Below are 15765 nucleotides of genomic sequence, written 5' to 3' on the forward strand. Positions count from 1 at the left end.
TTGGTCCCAATGTCAGGGTGAATAAAACCTTCAGGAAAATCCAGCCCATTGACTGTTTCCTTCTCCACACGTGCTGCAGACCTCCCCACAGCTGTTTTATTACAGATTTCCAGCACCTCCAGTACTTTGCATTAAATTTGTTTTGTAAATTTGTTTTGATGGGGCTTTAAGAAATATTGAAAAATAGGGAGAGCTAAAAGAAAACTTCCACGTTGTGTTTATATAACAATAAAAAATACCTCAGTCTTAAGAGCCAAAGCAATGCCTTGATCAAAGATGGCGGAGTTGTGGCCATATGCTCACACTGCGCTGCTGCCAGTCTGCTGTGAGTCAGGGCTGGTCCGCCAGTATCCCGGCATACCTTGAGAAACTCGCTGTACCAGAATAGGGGCCCAGCTTGGTTAGCGGTTGAAATTTGTCCTGTTTATGTTTGCTCGAAGTTAAAACTTCAGTTTTACTAATCCAAGGATGGCGGGGATTTTATTTGAAGATATTTTTGATGTGAAAGATATTGACCCGGAAGGTATAAAGTTTGATCGAGGTAAGGAAAGGTGAGCGCCCCTGCGTGAGCTTTCCCCGGGTCCATGAGGTTGGGATGAGACAGCTCACTCCCAACCTGGAAAGGAGCAGCCTCTCACCAGCATCCCTTACAATCTCCCAATGCTTTTTTAATGCGCAGTATCTAGTTTAACAATTCTCTCCCGTAACCAGCTCTTGTAGTATTGCACGTGTGTTTTCCTCTAGTTAAGTTTTGAAGTTGATTTGGTTAGTAAAACTGGAGGAGCGAATTAGAAGATGAAATTGTAAGTTTATTTATTAGTGTCATAAGTAGGCTTACATTAACACTGCAATGAAGTTACTGTGAAAACCCCCTCGTCACCACACTCCAGCGCCTGTTCGGGCACACTGAGGAAGAATTTAGCATGGCCAATGCACCTAACCAGCACATCTTTCAGATTGTGGGAGGAAACCGGAGCACCTGGAGTAAACCCATGCAGATGTGGGGAGAACATACAGACTCAGCACAGTCACCCAAGCTGGGAATCGAACCTGGTCCCTGATGCTGTGAGGTAGCAGTGCTAACCACTGTGCCGCCCCCCCAGAAAATAATGTCAGAAGTGGGAGGTAGTCCCAGCTGTCTTCTATCAAATCAGTATTCACTTATAAATCTTTCTTTAAGTCATCATTTCCTCTTGCCTTCTATATTATACCTTTGTGATAAAACCTGGATTTTCATAAGTTTTTTTTTACAGCCATGCAAACCTTTTTGTGCAGTTTTAAATGCATTTTGAACCCATACTTGTAAATCTCTTCTTCAGCGCTCAACCTAGATCTATTCTGAGTATAGTTACTTTTTTAACCAAAATCTATCACCTTACATCTACTTGAATTCTGATTTTGTTTCCCTGATTTTAATGACTTCAGTAAGAAGTCTCACAACACCAGGTTAAAGTCCAACAGGTTTATTTGGTAGCACAAGCCACAAGCTTTCGGAAGTCTTCACCAGAGATGGTTGTGCCTTCTGCCACCACCCCTGGCAGCGTGTTCTAGACACCTACCACTCTGTGTAAAAAAGAAAAACTTGCCCATTTTGAGCAAGACGTCAGTGAGACCATGCCCTCCACCCTGGAAGCTGTGGATGAACCTGAATCTGAGGTCACCATTGCAGATGTCAGAGCAGCTTTCTTGAAGGTCAGTCCACAGAAAGCAACTGGCCCGGATGGGGTACCCCCCGGACATGCACTCAGATCCTGCGCAGATCAGCTGGTGGAGGTATTCCCAGACATCTTCAACCTCTCTTCACAACAATTTGAGGTCCCTATCTGCTTCAAGAAGATGACCATCATCCCAGTAAGAAAAACCAAGCAACGTGCCTTAATGACTATCGGCCAGTGGCTCTGACATCCATCATTATGAAGTGCTTCAAAAGGTTAATCATGGCACGAATCAATTCTAGCCTCCTGGACCACCTGGATCCACTACAGTTTGCCTACTGCCACAACAGGTCCACAGCAGACGTCATTTCCCTGGCCCTGCACTCAACCCTAGAACACCTAGGTAACAAGAACACCAATGTCAAACTCCTATTTATTGACTACAGCTCAGCCTTCAACATTATTATTCCCACTAAACTCATCTCCAAACTCCATGGCCTGGGCCTCGGCACCTCCCTATGCAACTGGATCCTGAACTTCCTAACTCACAGACCACATTCAGTAAGGATAGGCAACTACACCACCTCCATGATCATCCTCAACACCGGGGCCTCACAAGGCTGTGTTCTTAGCCCCCTACTATACTCCTCGTACACCTACAACTGTGCGGCCAAATTCCCCTCCAATTCGATTTTCAAGTTTGCTGATGACACCACCGTAGTGGGTCGGATCTCAAACAATGACGAGACTGAGTACAGGAATGAGATAGAAAATCTGGTGAACTAGTGTGGCAACAATAATCTTTCCCTCAATGTCAACAAAACAAAGGAGATTGTCATCGACTTAAGGAAGCGTAAAGGAGAACATGTTCCTGTCTACATCAACGGGGACGAAGTAGAAAGGGTCGAGAGCTTTAGGTTTTTAGGTGTCCAGATCACCAACAACCTGTCCTGGTCCCCCCATGCTGACACTATAGTTAAGAAAGCCCACCAACGCCTCTACTTTCTCAGAAGACTAAGGAAATTTGGCATGTCAGCTACGACTCTCACCAACTTTTACAGATGCACCATAGAAAGCATTCTTTCTGGTTGTATCACAGCTTGGTATGGCTCCTGCTCTGCCCAAGACCACAAGGAACTACAAAAGGTCATGAATGTAGCCCAATCCATCACGCAAACCAGCCTCCCATCCATTGACTCTGTCTACACTTCCTGTTGCCTCAGCAAAGCAGCCAGCAAATTAAGGAACACACGCACCCCGGACACTCTCTCTTCCACCTTCTTCCTTTGGGGGAAAAGATACAAAAGTCTGAGGTCACGTACCAACCGACTCAAGAACAGCTTCTTCCCTGCTGCTGTCGGACTTTTGAACGGACTTACCTTGCATTAAATTTATCTTTCTCTGCACTCTAGCTATGACTGTAACACATTCTGCACTCTATCGTTTCTTTCTCTATGAAGGGTATGTTTTGTCTGTATAGCGTGCAAGAAACAATACTTTTCACTGTATGTTAATATATGTGACAAATCAAATCCACTCACATCGCCTTTTAAGTTATTTATTAGTGTCACAAATAGGCTTACATTAACAGTGCAGTTAAGTCAGTGAAAATCCCCTAGACACCACACTCTGGCGCCTGTTTGGGTACATTGAGGGAGAATTTAGCATAGCCAATGCACCGAACCAGCACATCTTTCGGACTGTGGGAGGAAACCAGAGCACCCGGAGCAAACCCACGCAGGCATGAGAAGAGCATGCAGACTCCGCATAGTCAGTCACCCAAGCCAGGAATCGAACCTGGATCAAACTTTTCCCCCTCTCGCTTTAAGTCCGTACCCCCTAGTATTAGGCATTTCAATTCTTTTAAAAAGATTCTGATTGTCAACCCTATTTATGCCCCTCATAATTTTATAGACTTCTACCAGGTCTCTCCCCTCAGCCTCTGCCGCTCCAGAGAAAAACAACCCTAGTTTGTCCAGCCTCTCCTTGTAGCTCATGCCCTCTAATCCAGGCAGCTTCCTGGTAAACCAGGATAGCAGATTAAGAACTGTCTCTTTGACCAAACATTTGAGCATCTTCCCTCATGTTTCCTTAGGTGGCTTGATGTCAAATTTTGCTAATTCTTCCTGTGGAGAACCTTGGAATGTTTTACTATTATGGTGCTATATAAATTCAAGTTTTTGTTGAATTCCACTTGCTTTTTGTTTGAGCTAATTCCGCAATTTATCAACATTGCTTCATAACTTTCTTTGGTCTGTTAAGTAATTTATTATACCTCCTGCTTTTGATAACATCTGCAAATATTTACACTGTTCCCTCACTGTTCAATTCATTGATGCATACGGTGAAGATTAACATACTGTATTATGCCTTTCAGCTATGATGCAAAACTATTTGCCTCCCTCATTCCATACTCAATGTTTTTAGTAATCTTCCATGTTTTTATCAATTATTTTCAAATATAAAATATCAAATATAAGTCTGTGCATAGTCCATCCATTTAATGATACCTCCCCCTTATCGTGTCTGTCGCTTCTCAAAGAATTCCATGAGGTATAATTACATGCAATCAAAATTCTCGAAACAAGTCATTTGGTTTAACTGGTCCATGTTGTTCTTCCATATGGGTTTCCTCCCTCTTTAATTGTAGTATTTTAAAATGTATTGATGGGAGAATACTCTTGCCTACTGTTGACAATTTTTAATTTAATTAATTTGGTTTGCTTTGAATTATTTTGTGCTTTGTGCAGTAGAGTAATAAATAGCCAGTTTTTAACAAGGGAGAAAGGACACAGTGGCTGGGCGGCACGTGGCACAGTTGGCACTGCTGCCTCACAATGCCAGGTATCCTGAGTTAATTCTGGCCTCAGGTGGCTGGACTTTGCATGTTCTCCCTGTGTCTGCGTGGGCTTCCTCTGGGTGCTCCGATTTTCCTCCACACTCTAAAGATATGTGGGTTAGGTTGATTGACCATGCTAAATTACCCCTTGGTGTTAGGGAGATTAACAAGGTAAATACTTTGGGTTACGGGGATAGGGTCTGGATGGGATTGTTGTCGGTGCAGGCTTGATGGGCTGAATGGCTTCCTTCTGTAGGGATTTTATGCTTCTAATATACTATAGTGCAAATAAGTTTTAGCTGATAATAAATGTGCTATCTAATAAAGTTATTCCTATGAATATTTCTAAAATATGAACATATTAATTAGGAGCAGGAGTAGACCATTTGGCCCCATCCAGCCTACTCTGCCATTTAATAAGATCGTGACTGTTCTGATTGTGGGCTCAAATTCACATTCCCGCCTACCACCGATGCCCTTCGACTCCCTTGTCAGTTATGATTTTATCTACTTTGCCCTGAAAAATATTTAATGACCCTGCCTCCACTGCTGTCTGGAGAGGAGAGTTTGAAAGACTCAATCCTCTGAGAGAGAAAAAAATCTCCTCATCTCCATCTTAAATTAGCAACCCCTTATTTTTAAACTGTGTCCACTAGTTCTACTTTCTCCCACAAGTAGAAACATTCTTTCAGCATCCACCTTGTCAAGCCCTCTCAGGATCTCATACATTCAATAACATCAACTCTCATTCTTCTAAACTCCAATTGATATAAGCCCAGCTGTCCAACTGTTCCTCATAAGATAACCAACCCCCATCCCAGGTGTTAATCAAATGAATCTTCCTTGAATTATTTCAAATGCATTTATATCCTTTCTTAAATAAGGAGACGCAAACTGTACACAGTACAGCAGATGTGGTCTCAACAGTATCCTACACAACTGTAGCAACTTGCGAATAATATTTGATTATCCATTAGATACCTGTGTGTTAGTGTTCGGTGGCAATTCTGGAATCCAGACAAAATGACTGATGACAATATTTAGACATGTTTGGGCAGGTAACAGGATTTTTGTCTTGTCTTAACAGTTTCACGCCTGCATTGTGAGAGTGAATCCTTTAAAATGGACCTGATACTTGACGTAAACATTCAGATTTACCCTGTTGAACTTGGTAAGAATTTCAATTAACACATATTTCTGTAATTATTGTCGTTTAAACCTCAAGCTCAATTATAGATAAGCTGAGTCAATGCTACAATGGTATAGTTGAAATCTTTTTCAGTTTGACAGCCATCGTATGGAGAATGGCCAACATTCAGATATACTCCTGATTTTATCCTTTTTGCACATGCACACTTACACATGTTCACCAGGCTATCATTGTCATTGAAATTTTTGATGTTGGTAAGGATTAAAAAGATGGTTTTATTTGCAGTTATAGCGAAGCCAAAATTATTTGAGACTGCATTGATGCTCATCCACAAAATGCTGAATTGATGTTCAATTTGGTAAAACCCAAAAGTATTAAATCATTTTTAATAATTAACTTCCTTGATTTTATGAATTCAGTTCAATGGCATAATTAGATTTGATAATTAAGAGCAGTGTGCTGGAATGTAATGGAAATTTATAGTATGAAATGTTGCACTTGTAGAAATGATTATTTTCTCAGAAGTCAAAAGTATCCAGGGTAATAATATTATATGTAGAGATACTTTGTTTGGCAAGTAGTTTTAAAAAAAATATCATTTATAGTATCCTTCAGGTGTAATGTGACGGTTTGTACTTTTTTGTTTTACATACAGTGCTATATAGATTTGGAGTGGGTTTGAAGTGGACAGTGTCAATTAATTCATTGATTTAATTGTGCCACTCTTGGAAGGAGGTAGAATAATTGTAGGCAAGGAAATTGTATTTTGAATTTATTCAAGTTTTGGATGGTGGTATCGACTAGACCAGGAAAAGTGTTGTGAAACCCAATATTTTTTTAACCAAATTTTATTGAAAGTTTATTTTTCTTGCTGCGTTTCCTCAGGTGATAAGTTTCGTCTTGTGATAGCAAGTACTTTGTATGAAGATGGAACGCCGGATGATGGAGAATATAACCCCACAGATGACCGACCATCAAGGTAGTTATACAATCATAGAATCTTACAGTAGAGAAGGACAGTGCTCCACTATCTATGAGTGTGATGGAATACTTAGCCATTCATCTGAATGGGCACAGCCAGAATGTCACTTTATATGAATGTTTGATACCATCCAGGACTGCAATTCACTTGATCATTGCCACTGGACGCAATATCTACTCCTCCATTACTAACCCCCTGTTGTTGCAGTGGGCACAATTTACAGGATTGCAGAAACTCACCAAGGTTAATTTCGCAGTACCATCTACCAGTGTCATCTACCATGGAGAAGGATAATGTTGTAAGAACGTCACTGCTTGCAAACTCCCTCTTATGCTACACGCTTCTGACATGGATATATATCGCTCTTCTGTCATTATCACTGAGCTAATAACATAGAATTCTCTACCTAGCCTCATTAGAATATTTTGCTGAGACAGTTCGTTACAAAACAGACACATTGTACTGATTTTGTATAAAGATCTTTTTTAGGCCTCATCTAGAATACTTCAATACCTCGCACTAAGTTGATCTTTCTCTACACCCTAGCTATGACTGTAACACTACATTCTTCACTCTTTCCTTCTCTGTGAACGGTATACTTTGTATAGCATGCAAAAAACAATACATAATAATACATGTGACAGTAATAAATTAACTCAAATTAGTTATGGTTTCCTCAAGTTGCTGATGAAGGCCCAGAATGGATTCAGAAAACAACTCCTAGCTTCAGGTGTCTAGTTACCACAATAAAGAACTGGATCTTTTTATTGCAGAGAACTCTCGAGTTTGAAGACATTTGAACTAATGAAAGAATTAGAATTGTGGATCGACTGTTCTATTCTGTATATTTAGCCATTGAAGGATGGAACTGGAGCGTAATCTTTATACTTCAGCTTTTATTTACAGAGACACACATCACAAACATACACCTCCTAACCCAAAAACCACAATTTCAGTCTGCTTCTATATATAGAAGCCCAAGTAAATCCTCAGTTATTGCCCACCACCTGAATACACTCTATTGCTACACAATTAACATTGGCATTTTGAGTTGGAAATTGTTAGAGAAGATTTAGACAACGTGCTTGCAAGATATATAAGCAAATGCACCAGATTTTCTTTTCATTGAGGCTTGTCCACCTTTGGACCATGTTGCAGGTTATTGCATTGAATGCATTTTCTACAGGTATTCAGAAGTGAACAAGATGAGCTCCTAATTATCATGACAGTATATTGAAGTAGGTAGGGTATGCAGTGAGGCGTCGCTTGTTAACTGGAATTTGGCTGATTACTTTGGGATAGAGAGGAAGTTTCCAAATTTTGTTGTATTGCCTTTAGGTTTTCCTCGCGCAGGAGATTCTATGTTTGCTGGCAGGTGTGGCCTAATAAGATGGACAGACTTAATGAATCAGCTGGTCTTTTCCTATCTGTCATACTGATGCATCTAACCTATGTCGTTTTTAAACTGGGCTGATAAATACATTGTGGGGGGGAGGGGTGCGCATTCTGCGGGCTAGCTAGCTCCGATTGTGATCGCAATAGTTCAGAGAAACAGGTATTGTGCTAGGCGCCAAAGCCAGTACGATGCTCTCGGCCCCATCTGTTGTCTGCAATTTGGTTCCTGGCCAGAGCAGGCAGGAACCCAATAAATATTCAATGGCCTCTTTACTAATTAGCGGGCTTGAAGGCCAATTCAGCGGCATCGTGCTATGCAGCTGCCACCCCCCATCTGGATTGGCACCGTGCGGGTTTCACTACAGGTCTTCAGAATCATGGACCTGGCATATTGGATCCCAAGGGTCCGGGGGCAACACCAACCCCTCAGCAATGAGGGGTATTTACACCCCCATATCATGCAGGCAGAGGGTAACCCCAACTCAGGCTCTCCTCCCCCCTCAGACTCTCAAACAGTTCTTGCTTCCTCTTTTACAAAGCAGAAATCACAGACCTAGCTTACAGTGAGGAAGACTGAAACTACTTCAAATGCATTCACAGCTCAGACTGTCATTGAAGGCTTTTTAAAATTGACCGATCAAAGCCTTTTCCTTCACTACATCCCAAAGGGGTGGGATGTCTGAGGGGGATGGGGAGCCTGAGTGGAAGTCTAAAGGTGAAGGGCACCTGGTTGGGGGGGGAGTGGGGTGGAGCCTCGTCTAAGTAGGGGGTGGGGTGGGTTTGTGTCGGGTCACCCTCATGCTTATGTGGTGTGTGGAAGGGGGCGGTTACTCATTATTTGTGGTGAGGGGGAGGAAAATGACCCCGGTTTGGGGAGGAGGGTGGACCCCCTTTTGGTGGGGGGTTGGTGCTGTTCCCCTGGTCACGGACGGCATAACTTCATTTTTTGCGGGGAAGGGGGGCTGGTAGATGATGGCAGAGAATAGGGCGAAATGGCAGCCCTGTCCCGGAACAGTGGGGCTGTCTGGTGGGTTTCCGCGATGCATAAATTAGTATGTGTCAGGTGGGAGAATGCTACCTGAACCTGATAGATGCTGCTAACTTTCCAGATTTTCCAGTGGAATGGGCAGTTAGTCTCAATTCGGGAGAATTGCGGCTTATATCTATACTCAACAGGACCTGAAGGAAAAGTATTTTTATTTCCTGTTCCAGAACAGCTTGTCAGGTTATAATGTTCACTTTGCAAATTTCTGGAAAAAACATTTTCATGGCTTTATCGTGCATTGTGATGCTGGTAAGCTTTAAACAAACGTGATTGAGCAGGATTCTGTTTATAAGCTGGTCTTCAGAGGTGATTGTTACATTAAGTATTAATTATGCACTTACATATTTTCCTTTTATGCTATATTTTATTTTATTTTTATAGGCGGCACGGTAGCACAGTGGTTAGCACTGCTGCTTCACAGCTCCAGGGTTCCGGGTTCGATTCCCGGCTCGGGTCACTGTCTGTGTGGAGTTTGCACATTCTCCTCGTGTCTGCGTGGGTTTCCTCCGGGTGCTCCGGTTTCCTCCCACAGTCCAAAGATGTGCGGGTTAGGTTGATTGGCCATGCTAAAATTGCCCCTTAGTGTCCTGGGATGCGTAGGTTAGAGGGATTAGCGGGTAAAATATGTAGGGATGGGGGTAAGGCCTGGGTGGGATTGTGGTCGGTGCAGACTTGATGGGCCGAATGGCCTCTTTCTGTACTGTAGGGTTTCTATGATTTCTAGGTTGTAGAATTTACCCTATAGTGGCTGATTTTGAGATATCACATGCTACATAATTGCTCTGTTTAAGACTGGGCTTTGAAGGACGCTGGATCACTGTTTTTGTCTTCCATTATCCTATGCTCCATATTGCTTTTTATAAAGCTGCAGGCTTACTGAAAGGCAGGGGGCATGATGGTTAGCACTGCTGCCTCACAGCGCCAGGGACCCGGGTTCAGTTCCAGCCTCGGGTGACTATCTGCGTGGAGTTTGCACGTTCTCCCCGCGACTGTGTGGGTTTCCTCTGGGTGTTCCGGTTTCCTCTCACACTCCCAAGATGTGCAGGTTAGCTTGATTGGCCGTAGTAAATTGGCCCTTCATGTCAGAGAGATTAGCAGGGTAAATACTTGGGGTTACGGGGATAGCGCCTGAATGGGAGTGTTGTCAGTGCAGGCTCGATGGGCTGAATGGCCGCCTCCTGCACTGTAGGGATTCTATGATTCTTCAGGTGTTGAAAAGCTGAGCACTAAAACAATGTGGGGACTAGTTTTGAAAAAGATGAGCAAAGGACAGTTTTGATTGATGAACTGTTAATATGTAAAGTTTTTAACAATGGTATTTTAGTTTAAATCATTCTCAGGGACACTTGATGATTTTGTAGGTTAATCTTGGATCTTATTCTGGAGTATGTTTCTGATGACTCAGTTATTATTTGAATTGCCCACTATTCTCTTGCTTATTTGTCCAAGCAAATCAATGCCAATCTTTTATTTTATGTACATGTTGTCCTTTTTTCTTTGCTACTTTCTTCCATTCTCTTCTTAAGGCTCAACTGAGGCTCATTGAAAATTCTGGTATCTTGTCTGATTGCTCATTGTTTATGTGTGAGCAATGATGGTGAACTTTGATACATGATTAGACTATAAAGATTAACACAATCCATTTTTCACACATATGCATGTGCATTCTCTTATACTTCTACTTCAAACACAGGTACTGGATTTCCATCAAGAGCATGATCTCTGACTAATTTTCACTTCCAAGATATGATTTGTAACAAAATGTGCCTTAGTTAGAATAGTTCAGATGACAATATCAAAGTACTTTTGATTTGGTTGCTCAGTATCTTATGTGAAAAGAATTTAAGCAGTCAGATATCAGAGTATAAAGACAAATGGAACACTTACTTTCTGTAGTGAAGAACTAATTATTGCTGAGTGCATTGAATGGGAATAGACTGGTAATGCGAACAGTTGCCCGTAGTATTTAGCCTGTAATCATCTGGATTCAAAAATGTAAGTTGTTCAGCTTCTATGAATTTATTTTCTCACCTTACTAAATGCTGTTTTTTCTATTTTGTATCAGGGCTGACCAATTTGAATATGTAATGTATGGAAAGGTTTATAGAATAGAAGGTGATGAAAGCTCGACAGAAGCAGCCACCAGACTGTGAGTACAATTTGAATGACTGCATGATTAAAGTTAACTGAAATTGGTTATACATTTATTAAAGTTTATTTATTAGTCACAAGTAACACATTACATTAACACTGCAAAGAAGTTACTGTGAAATTCCCCTAGTCGCCACAGTCCGGCACCTGTTCGGGTCAATGCACCTAACCAGCACGTCTTTCAGAATGTGGAAGGAAACCGGAGCACCCGCAGGAAACCCACACGGATACAGGGAGAACGTGCAAATTCCACGCACACGGTGACCCAAGCCGGGAATCGAACCCGGGTCCTTGGCGCTGTGAAGCAGCAGTGCTAACCACTGTACTACCGTGCCGCCCCAAAGAGTTAAAGTGTTATTAAAGAGTTGTATTATTTAAAATAGATGCTGCAAATGTTCATAGAGATAATTTGGTAACATCTTTGGGTGCATTGAGCACAGAAAATCCTTTTTATTATTCATTCATGGGATGTGGGTGTTGCTGGCAAGGCCAATATTTATTGCCTATTCTTAATTGCCCTTGAGAAGGAGGTGTTGAGCTGCCTTAATGTTGAGATTTTGACCCAGCCACATTGAAGGAATGGTGATGCAATTCCGAGTCAAGATGGCGTGTGACTTGAAGGAGAGCTTGCAGGTGGTAGTGTTCCTTGCATTGCTGCCATTGCCCTTCTAGATATTAGAGGTCCTGGGTTTGGGAGATGCTGTTGAAGGGGCCTTAGTGAGTATATCTTGTAGATGGTACACACTGCTGCCATTGTGCATCAGGGTGGAGGGAGGGAATGTTTGTGGATGGGGTGCCAATGAAGCAGGCTGCTTTGTCCAGAATGTTGATGGAGGAATTCAGAATTACGTAATGGTAATGCCATTGAATGTCATGGAGAGATGGTTAGATTTTCTTTTGTTGGAGATTGGCATTGCCTGGTACTTGTGTGGCATGAATACCATTTGCCACTTAAGCCCAAGTCTGAATGTGGTCCAGATTTTGGTGCTGAACATTGTGCAATCATCCACAAACATCCCCACTTCTAACCTTATGATGGAGAGAAGGTAATTGCTGAAACAGCTGAAGGTGGTTGGGCCTAGGGCAATAACCTGAGGAACTCGTGCAAAGATGTCCCGGGACTGAGATGACTTGACGACCAACAATCACAACCAACTTCTTCTGTGTGAAGTATGACTTCAACCAGTGGAGAGATTTCCCCCTGATTCCCATGACTTCAGTTTTGCCAGGGATCCTTGATGCCACACTTGGTCATATGCTGCCTTGATGTCAAGGACTGTCTTACTCACCTCATCTCTTGACTTCAGCTCTTTTGTCCATGTTTGGATCAAGGCAGTACTGAGGTCAGGAACTGACTTACACTGGCAGATCCCAAACTTAGCATCAATGAGCAGGTTATTGCTGAGTAAGTGCTGCTGATTGAGAGTAGACTGGAGCTGTAATTGGCTGTGTTGGGTTTCTCCATTTTGTGGACAGGACAAACCTTGACAATTTTGCACATTGCCAGATAGATGCCAGTGTTGCAGTTGTGTTAGACTTGAGCTGCAGCTAGTTCTGGAATACAAGTCTTCAATACTTTTGTTGGAATGTTGTCAAGGCACAAGGCTTTGCAGCATCCAGTGTCTTTAGCTGTTTCTTGATATTTGGGGAGTGAGTTGAATTGGAACTATTTGGGTAGTTCTTTCGTGAGCCAGTGCAGACACAATGGGCCAAATGGCCTCCTTCTGTGCTGTAAAATTCTATGATTCTATGAATTGGCTCAAAACTGGCATCTGTGATGATAGGGACTTCACGAGGAGACTATGTGGCTCCAAATGCTTCAGTCTTGTCTTTTGCACTGATGTGCTGGGCTCCCCCATCATTGAGGATGGGTATATTTGTGGAGCCTCCTCCTCCAGTTAGTTATTTAATTGTCCACCACCATTCACAACTGGATGTAACAGGGTGCAGAGCTTGGTTCTGATCCATTGGTTGTGAGATTGTTTAGCTCTTTTGCATGCTGCTTCCACTGTTTGGCATACAAATAGTCCTGTGTTGTAGCTTCACCAGGTTGACACATTTTTAGTAATGCCGGGTGCTGTTCCTGCCATGCACCCCTGCACTCTGTATTGAAAGAAGTCTCACAACACCAGGTTAAAGTCCAACAGGTTTATTTGGCAGCACTAGCTTTCAGAGCCTCAAGCTCCTTCAAGTGAGTGGGGACTTGTGTTCACAAACAGGGCATATAAAGACACAAACTCAATTTACAAAATAATGGTTGGAATGCGAGTCTTTACAGGTAATCAAGTCTTAAAGATACAGACAATGTAATGTGAGTGGAGAGAGGGTTAAGCACAGGTTACAGAGATGTGTATTGACTCCAGCCAGGATTTTGCAAGCCCAGGCAAGTCGTGGGGGTTACAGATAGTGTGACATGAACCCAAGATCCCGGTTGCGGCCGTCCTCCTGTGTGCGGAACTTGGCTATCAGTTTCTGCTCAGCGATTCTGTGTTGTCGTGTGTCGTGAAGGCCGTCTTGGAGAACGCTTACCTGAAGATCAGAGGCTGAATGCCTGTGACTGCTGAAGTGTTCCCCGACTGGAAGGGAACACTCCTGCCTAGTAATTGTTGAGCGCTGTTCATTCATTCGTTGTCGTTGCATCTGTGTAGAAATTTGATGTCTGTGTCAATATGCGCGATCTTCTTGGAGATCCTCTCCACTTGGAGCCGGCAGTTTGCTCTGCATTGAACCAGAGTTGATCCCCCAGCTTAATGGTAATGGTAGAGTTGGGCATATGCAAGGCCATAAGGTTACAGATTGTGTTTGGATACAATTCTGCTGCTGCTGATTGCGCACAGCACCTTGTGGCTGCCAAGTTTCGAGTTGCTATGTTTGTTTGAAATTTATACCATTTAGCATATAGGTTGTGCCATAAAACACTATGGAGGGTATTGCTCATACTGTCATAGACAGATGCTTCTACGACCGGTAGATTGGTGAGGACAACATCAAGTAGGCTTTTCCTTGTGTTGGTTCCCTCATCACCTGCCGAAGACCCAGGACATATAGAGGGCTGGTGACAGTGGTCTATATTATGACTGTCAGGCTGTTGCTCGACTAGTCTGTGGGACAGCTCTCTCAATGTTGGTATAAGTGACATAGAGGTAAGAATGGCAGATTTCCTTCCTTTTAAGAGTATTAGTGAACCAGATAGCTTTTTTTAACAATTGACAATGGGTTTGTGGTCACTATTAGACTAGTTTTTAATTCCAGATTTTATTAATTTTAAATTCCACCAGCTGCCTGATGGGATTTGAAACAGTGTCCCTAGAAAATGAGCCTGGGCCCCTCGTTTGCTGGTCCAGTGACATTAACACAACACCATTGCCTCCTGCTCCCCCATTACCCCTCTCTCTCTCTCTCTCTCTCTCTCTCTCCCCCCCCCCCCCCCTCCCAAGGACATAATGTAATTTCTAAAATTAGACTTTGTACTTCGGAACGACAGTATTCAAAGTGGAAAAGGTACTAATCAACAGATGGTAAAGAACATCTTGAATTAAAACTATTCCTGATAATGGTGCAATAATGAAAAAGGCAAAATACTGCAGATGCTGGAAGTCTGAAATAAAACAGAAAATGTTGGAAAAGCTTAGTAGGTCTGGCAGCACCTGTGGAGAGAAAAACAGAATTAATATCTTTTGAGTCCAATAGACTTCTTCAGAGCTAACAAGTCATATGGACCCGAAACATTAACCCAGATACTGGTGCCTCAGCTTGTTAACATGCTCTAAATGCTTGGAGTAGAGATAATGTTTTAAATTTAAATTTTCTTGAAAATGTTGTAGAAATACTCATTGTGGATTTTCACTTCTTTCAGATCAGCCTATGTGTCCTATGGTGGTCTATTAATGAGGCTTCAAGGCGATGCAAATAATTTACATGGCTTTGAGGTGGATTCCAGAGTGTACCTGCTAATGAAGAAGCTTGCATTCTAAGATACATAGACAAAATGATGTCCATCTGAAAGTTTCTTGTCTTATCAATGAAATCAAGTTTGTTTGTTGCAATATCGTCAACAAATGATTATCACACCGAATGTGTAAATATTGCCCTACATTTCCAGTTTCCCTGTTTTAAAGGAGATTATGTAGGAAAGGAACCACTGAAGGAAAAGTATTTGCCTCACTGTGTGAAATTAAAGAAAGTTTTATTAAGTTGCTATTAAGTGAAAAGCAAGTGTACTTTTTGTATTACTGAGTATACATAATGGATGTACCGGTAATTGAACTCTCCAGTGTCTAAATAAAAATGTGCTTCTTGATTAACAGAAAAAGCTTATTTTATGAATCAGTGTGCTCTATGCCATATACAACATACACAATTTTATTTTAAAAAAAAAATAAATTTGGTCTGAGAAAAGGGATCATTTGTTTTTATCAGTTGGGGCGAGACAATGGATGAAGCAGAAGTCTTTAGGTGTATGGGAGACGAACTGTAGCATTTGGCCATATGAAGTCTGTGAAAGATAGGTTCTTGATTGGTAAGGGATCAAAGGTTACAAGGAAAAGG

The 15765-nt window shown here is 42.1% G+C and overlaps 1 protein-coding gene across 3 annotated transcripts; it reads left to right on the forward strand.

Annotated features, from left to right (window-relative positions):
• Window positions 1-349: 349 nt before the first annotated feature.
• Window positions 350-15611, forward strand: polr2h (RNA polymerase II, I and III subunit H). 3 transcript variants are annotated; one of them, XM_078202185.1, is made up of 5 exons: window positions 350-541; window positions 5582-5665; window positions 6530-6623; window positions 11132-11215; window positions 15074-15611. In XM_078202185.1, the coding sequence occupies exons 1-5, from the start codon at window positions 469-471 to the stop codon at window positions 15189-15191; spliced, it is 453 nt and encodes a 150-aa protein (XP_078058311.1). In that variant the 5' UTR covers window positions 350-468; the 3' UTR covers window positions 15192-15611. The 3 variants fall into 3 exon arrangements, with proteins under 3 accessions (XP_078058311.1, XP_078058312.1, XP_078058313.1); XM_078202186.1 differs by having other exon boundaries at window positions 377-551; window positions 15074-15524; XM_078202187.1 differs by lacking the exon at window positions 350-541 and adding an exon at window positions 558-803 and having other exon boundaries at window positions 15074-15524.
• The last annotated feature ends 154 nt before the right edge of the window (window positions 15612-15765 follow it).

The sequence above is a fragment of the Mustelus asterias genome, chromosome 3 (assembly GCF_964213995.1).
Source record: "Mustelus asterias chromosome 3, sMusAst1.hap1.1, whole genome shotgun sequence".
Classification (NCBI taxonomy): Eukaryota; Metazoa; Chordata; class Chondrichthyes; order Carcharhiniformes; family Triakidae; genus Mustelus; species Mustelus asterias.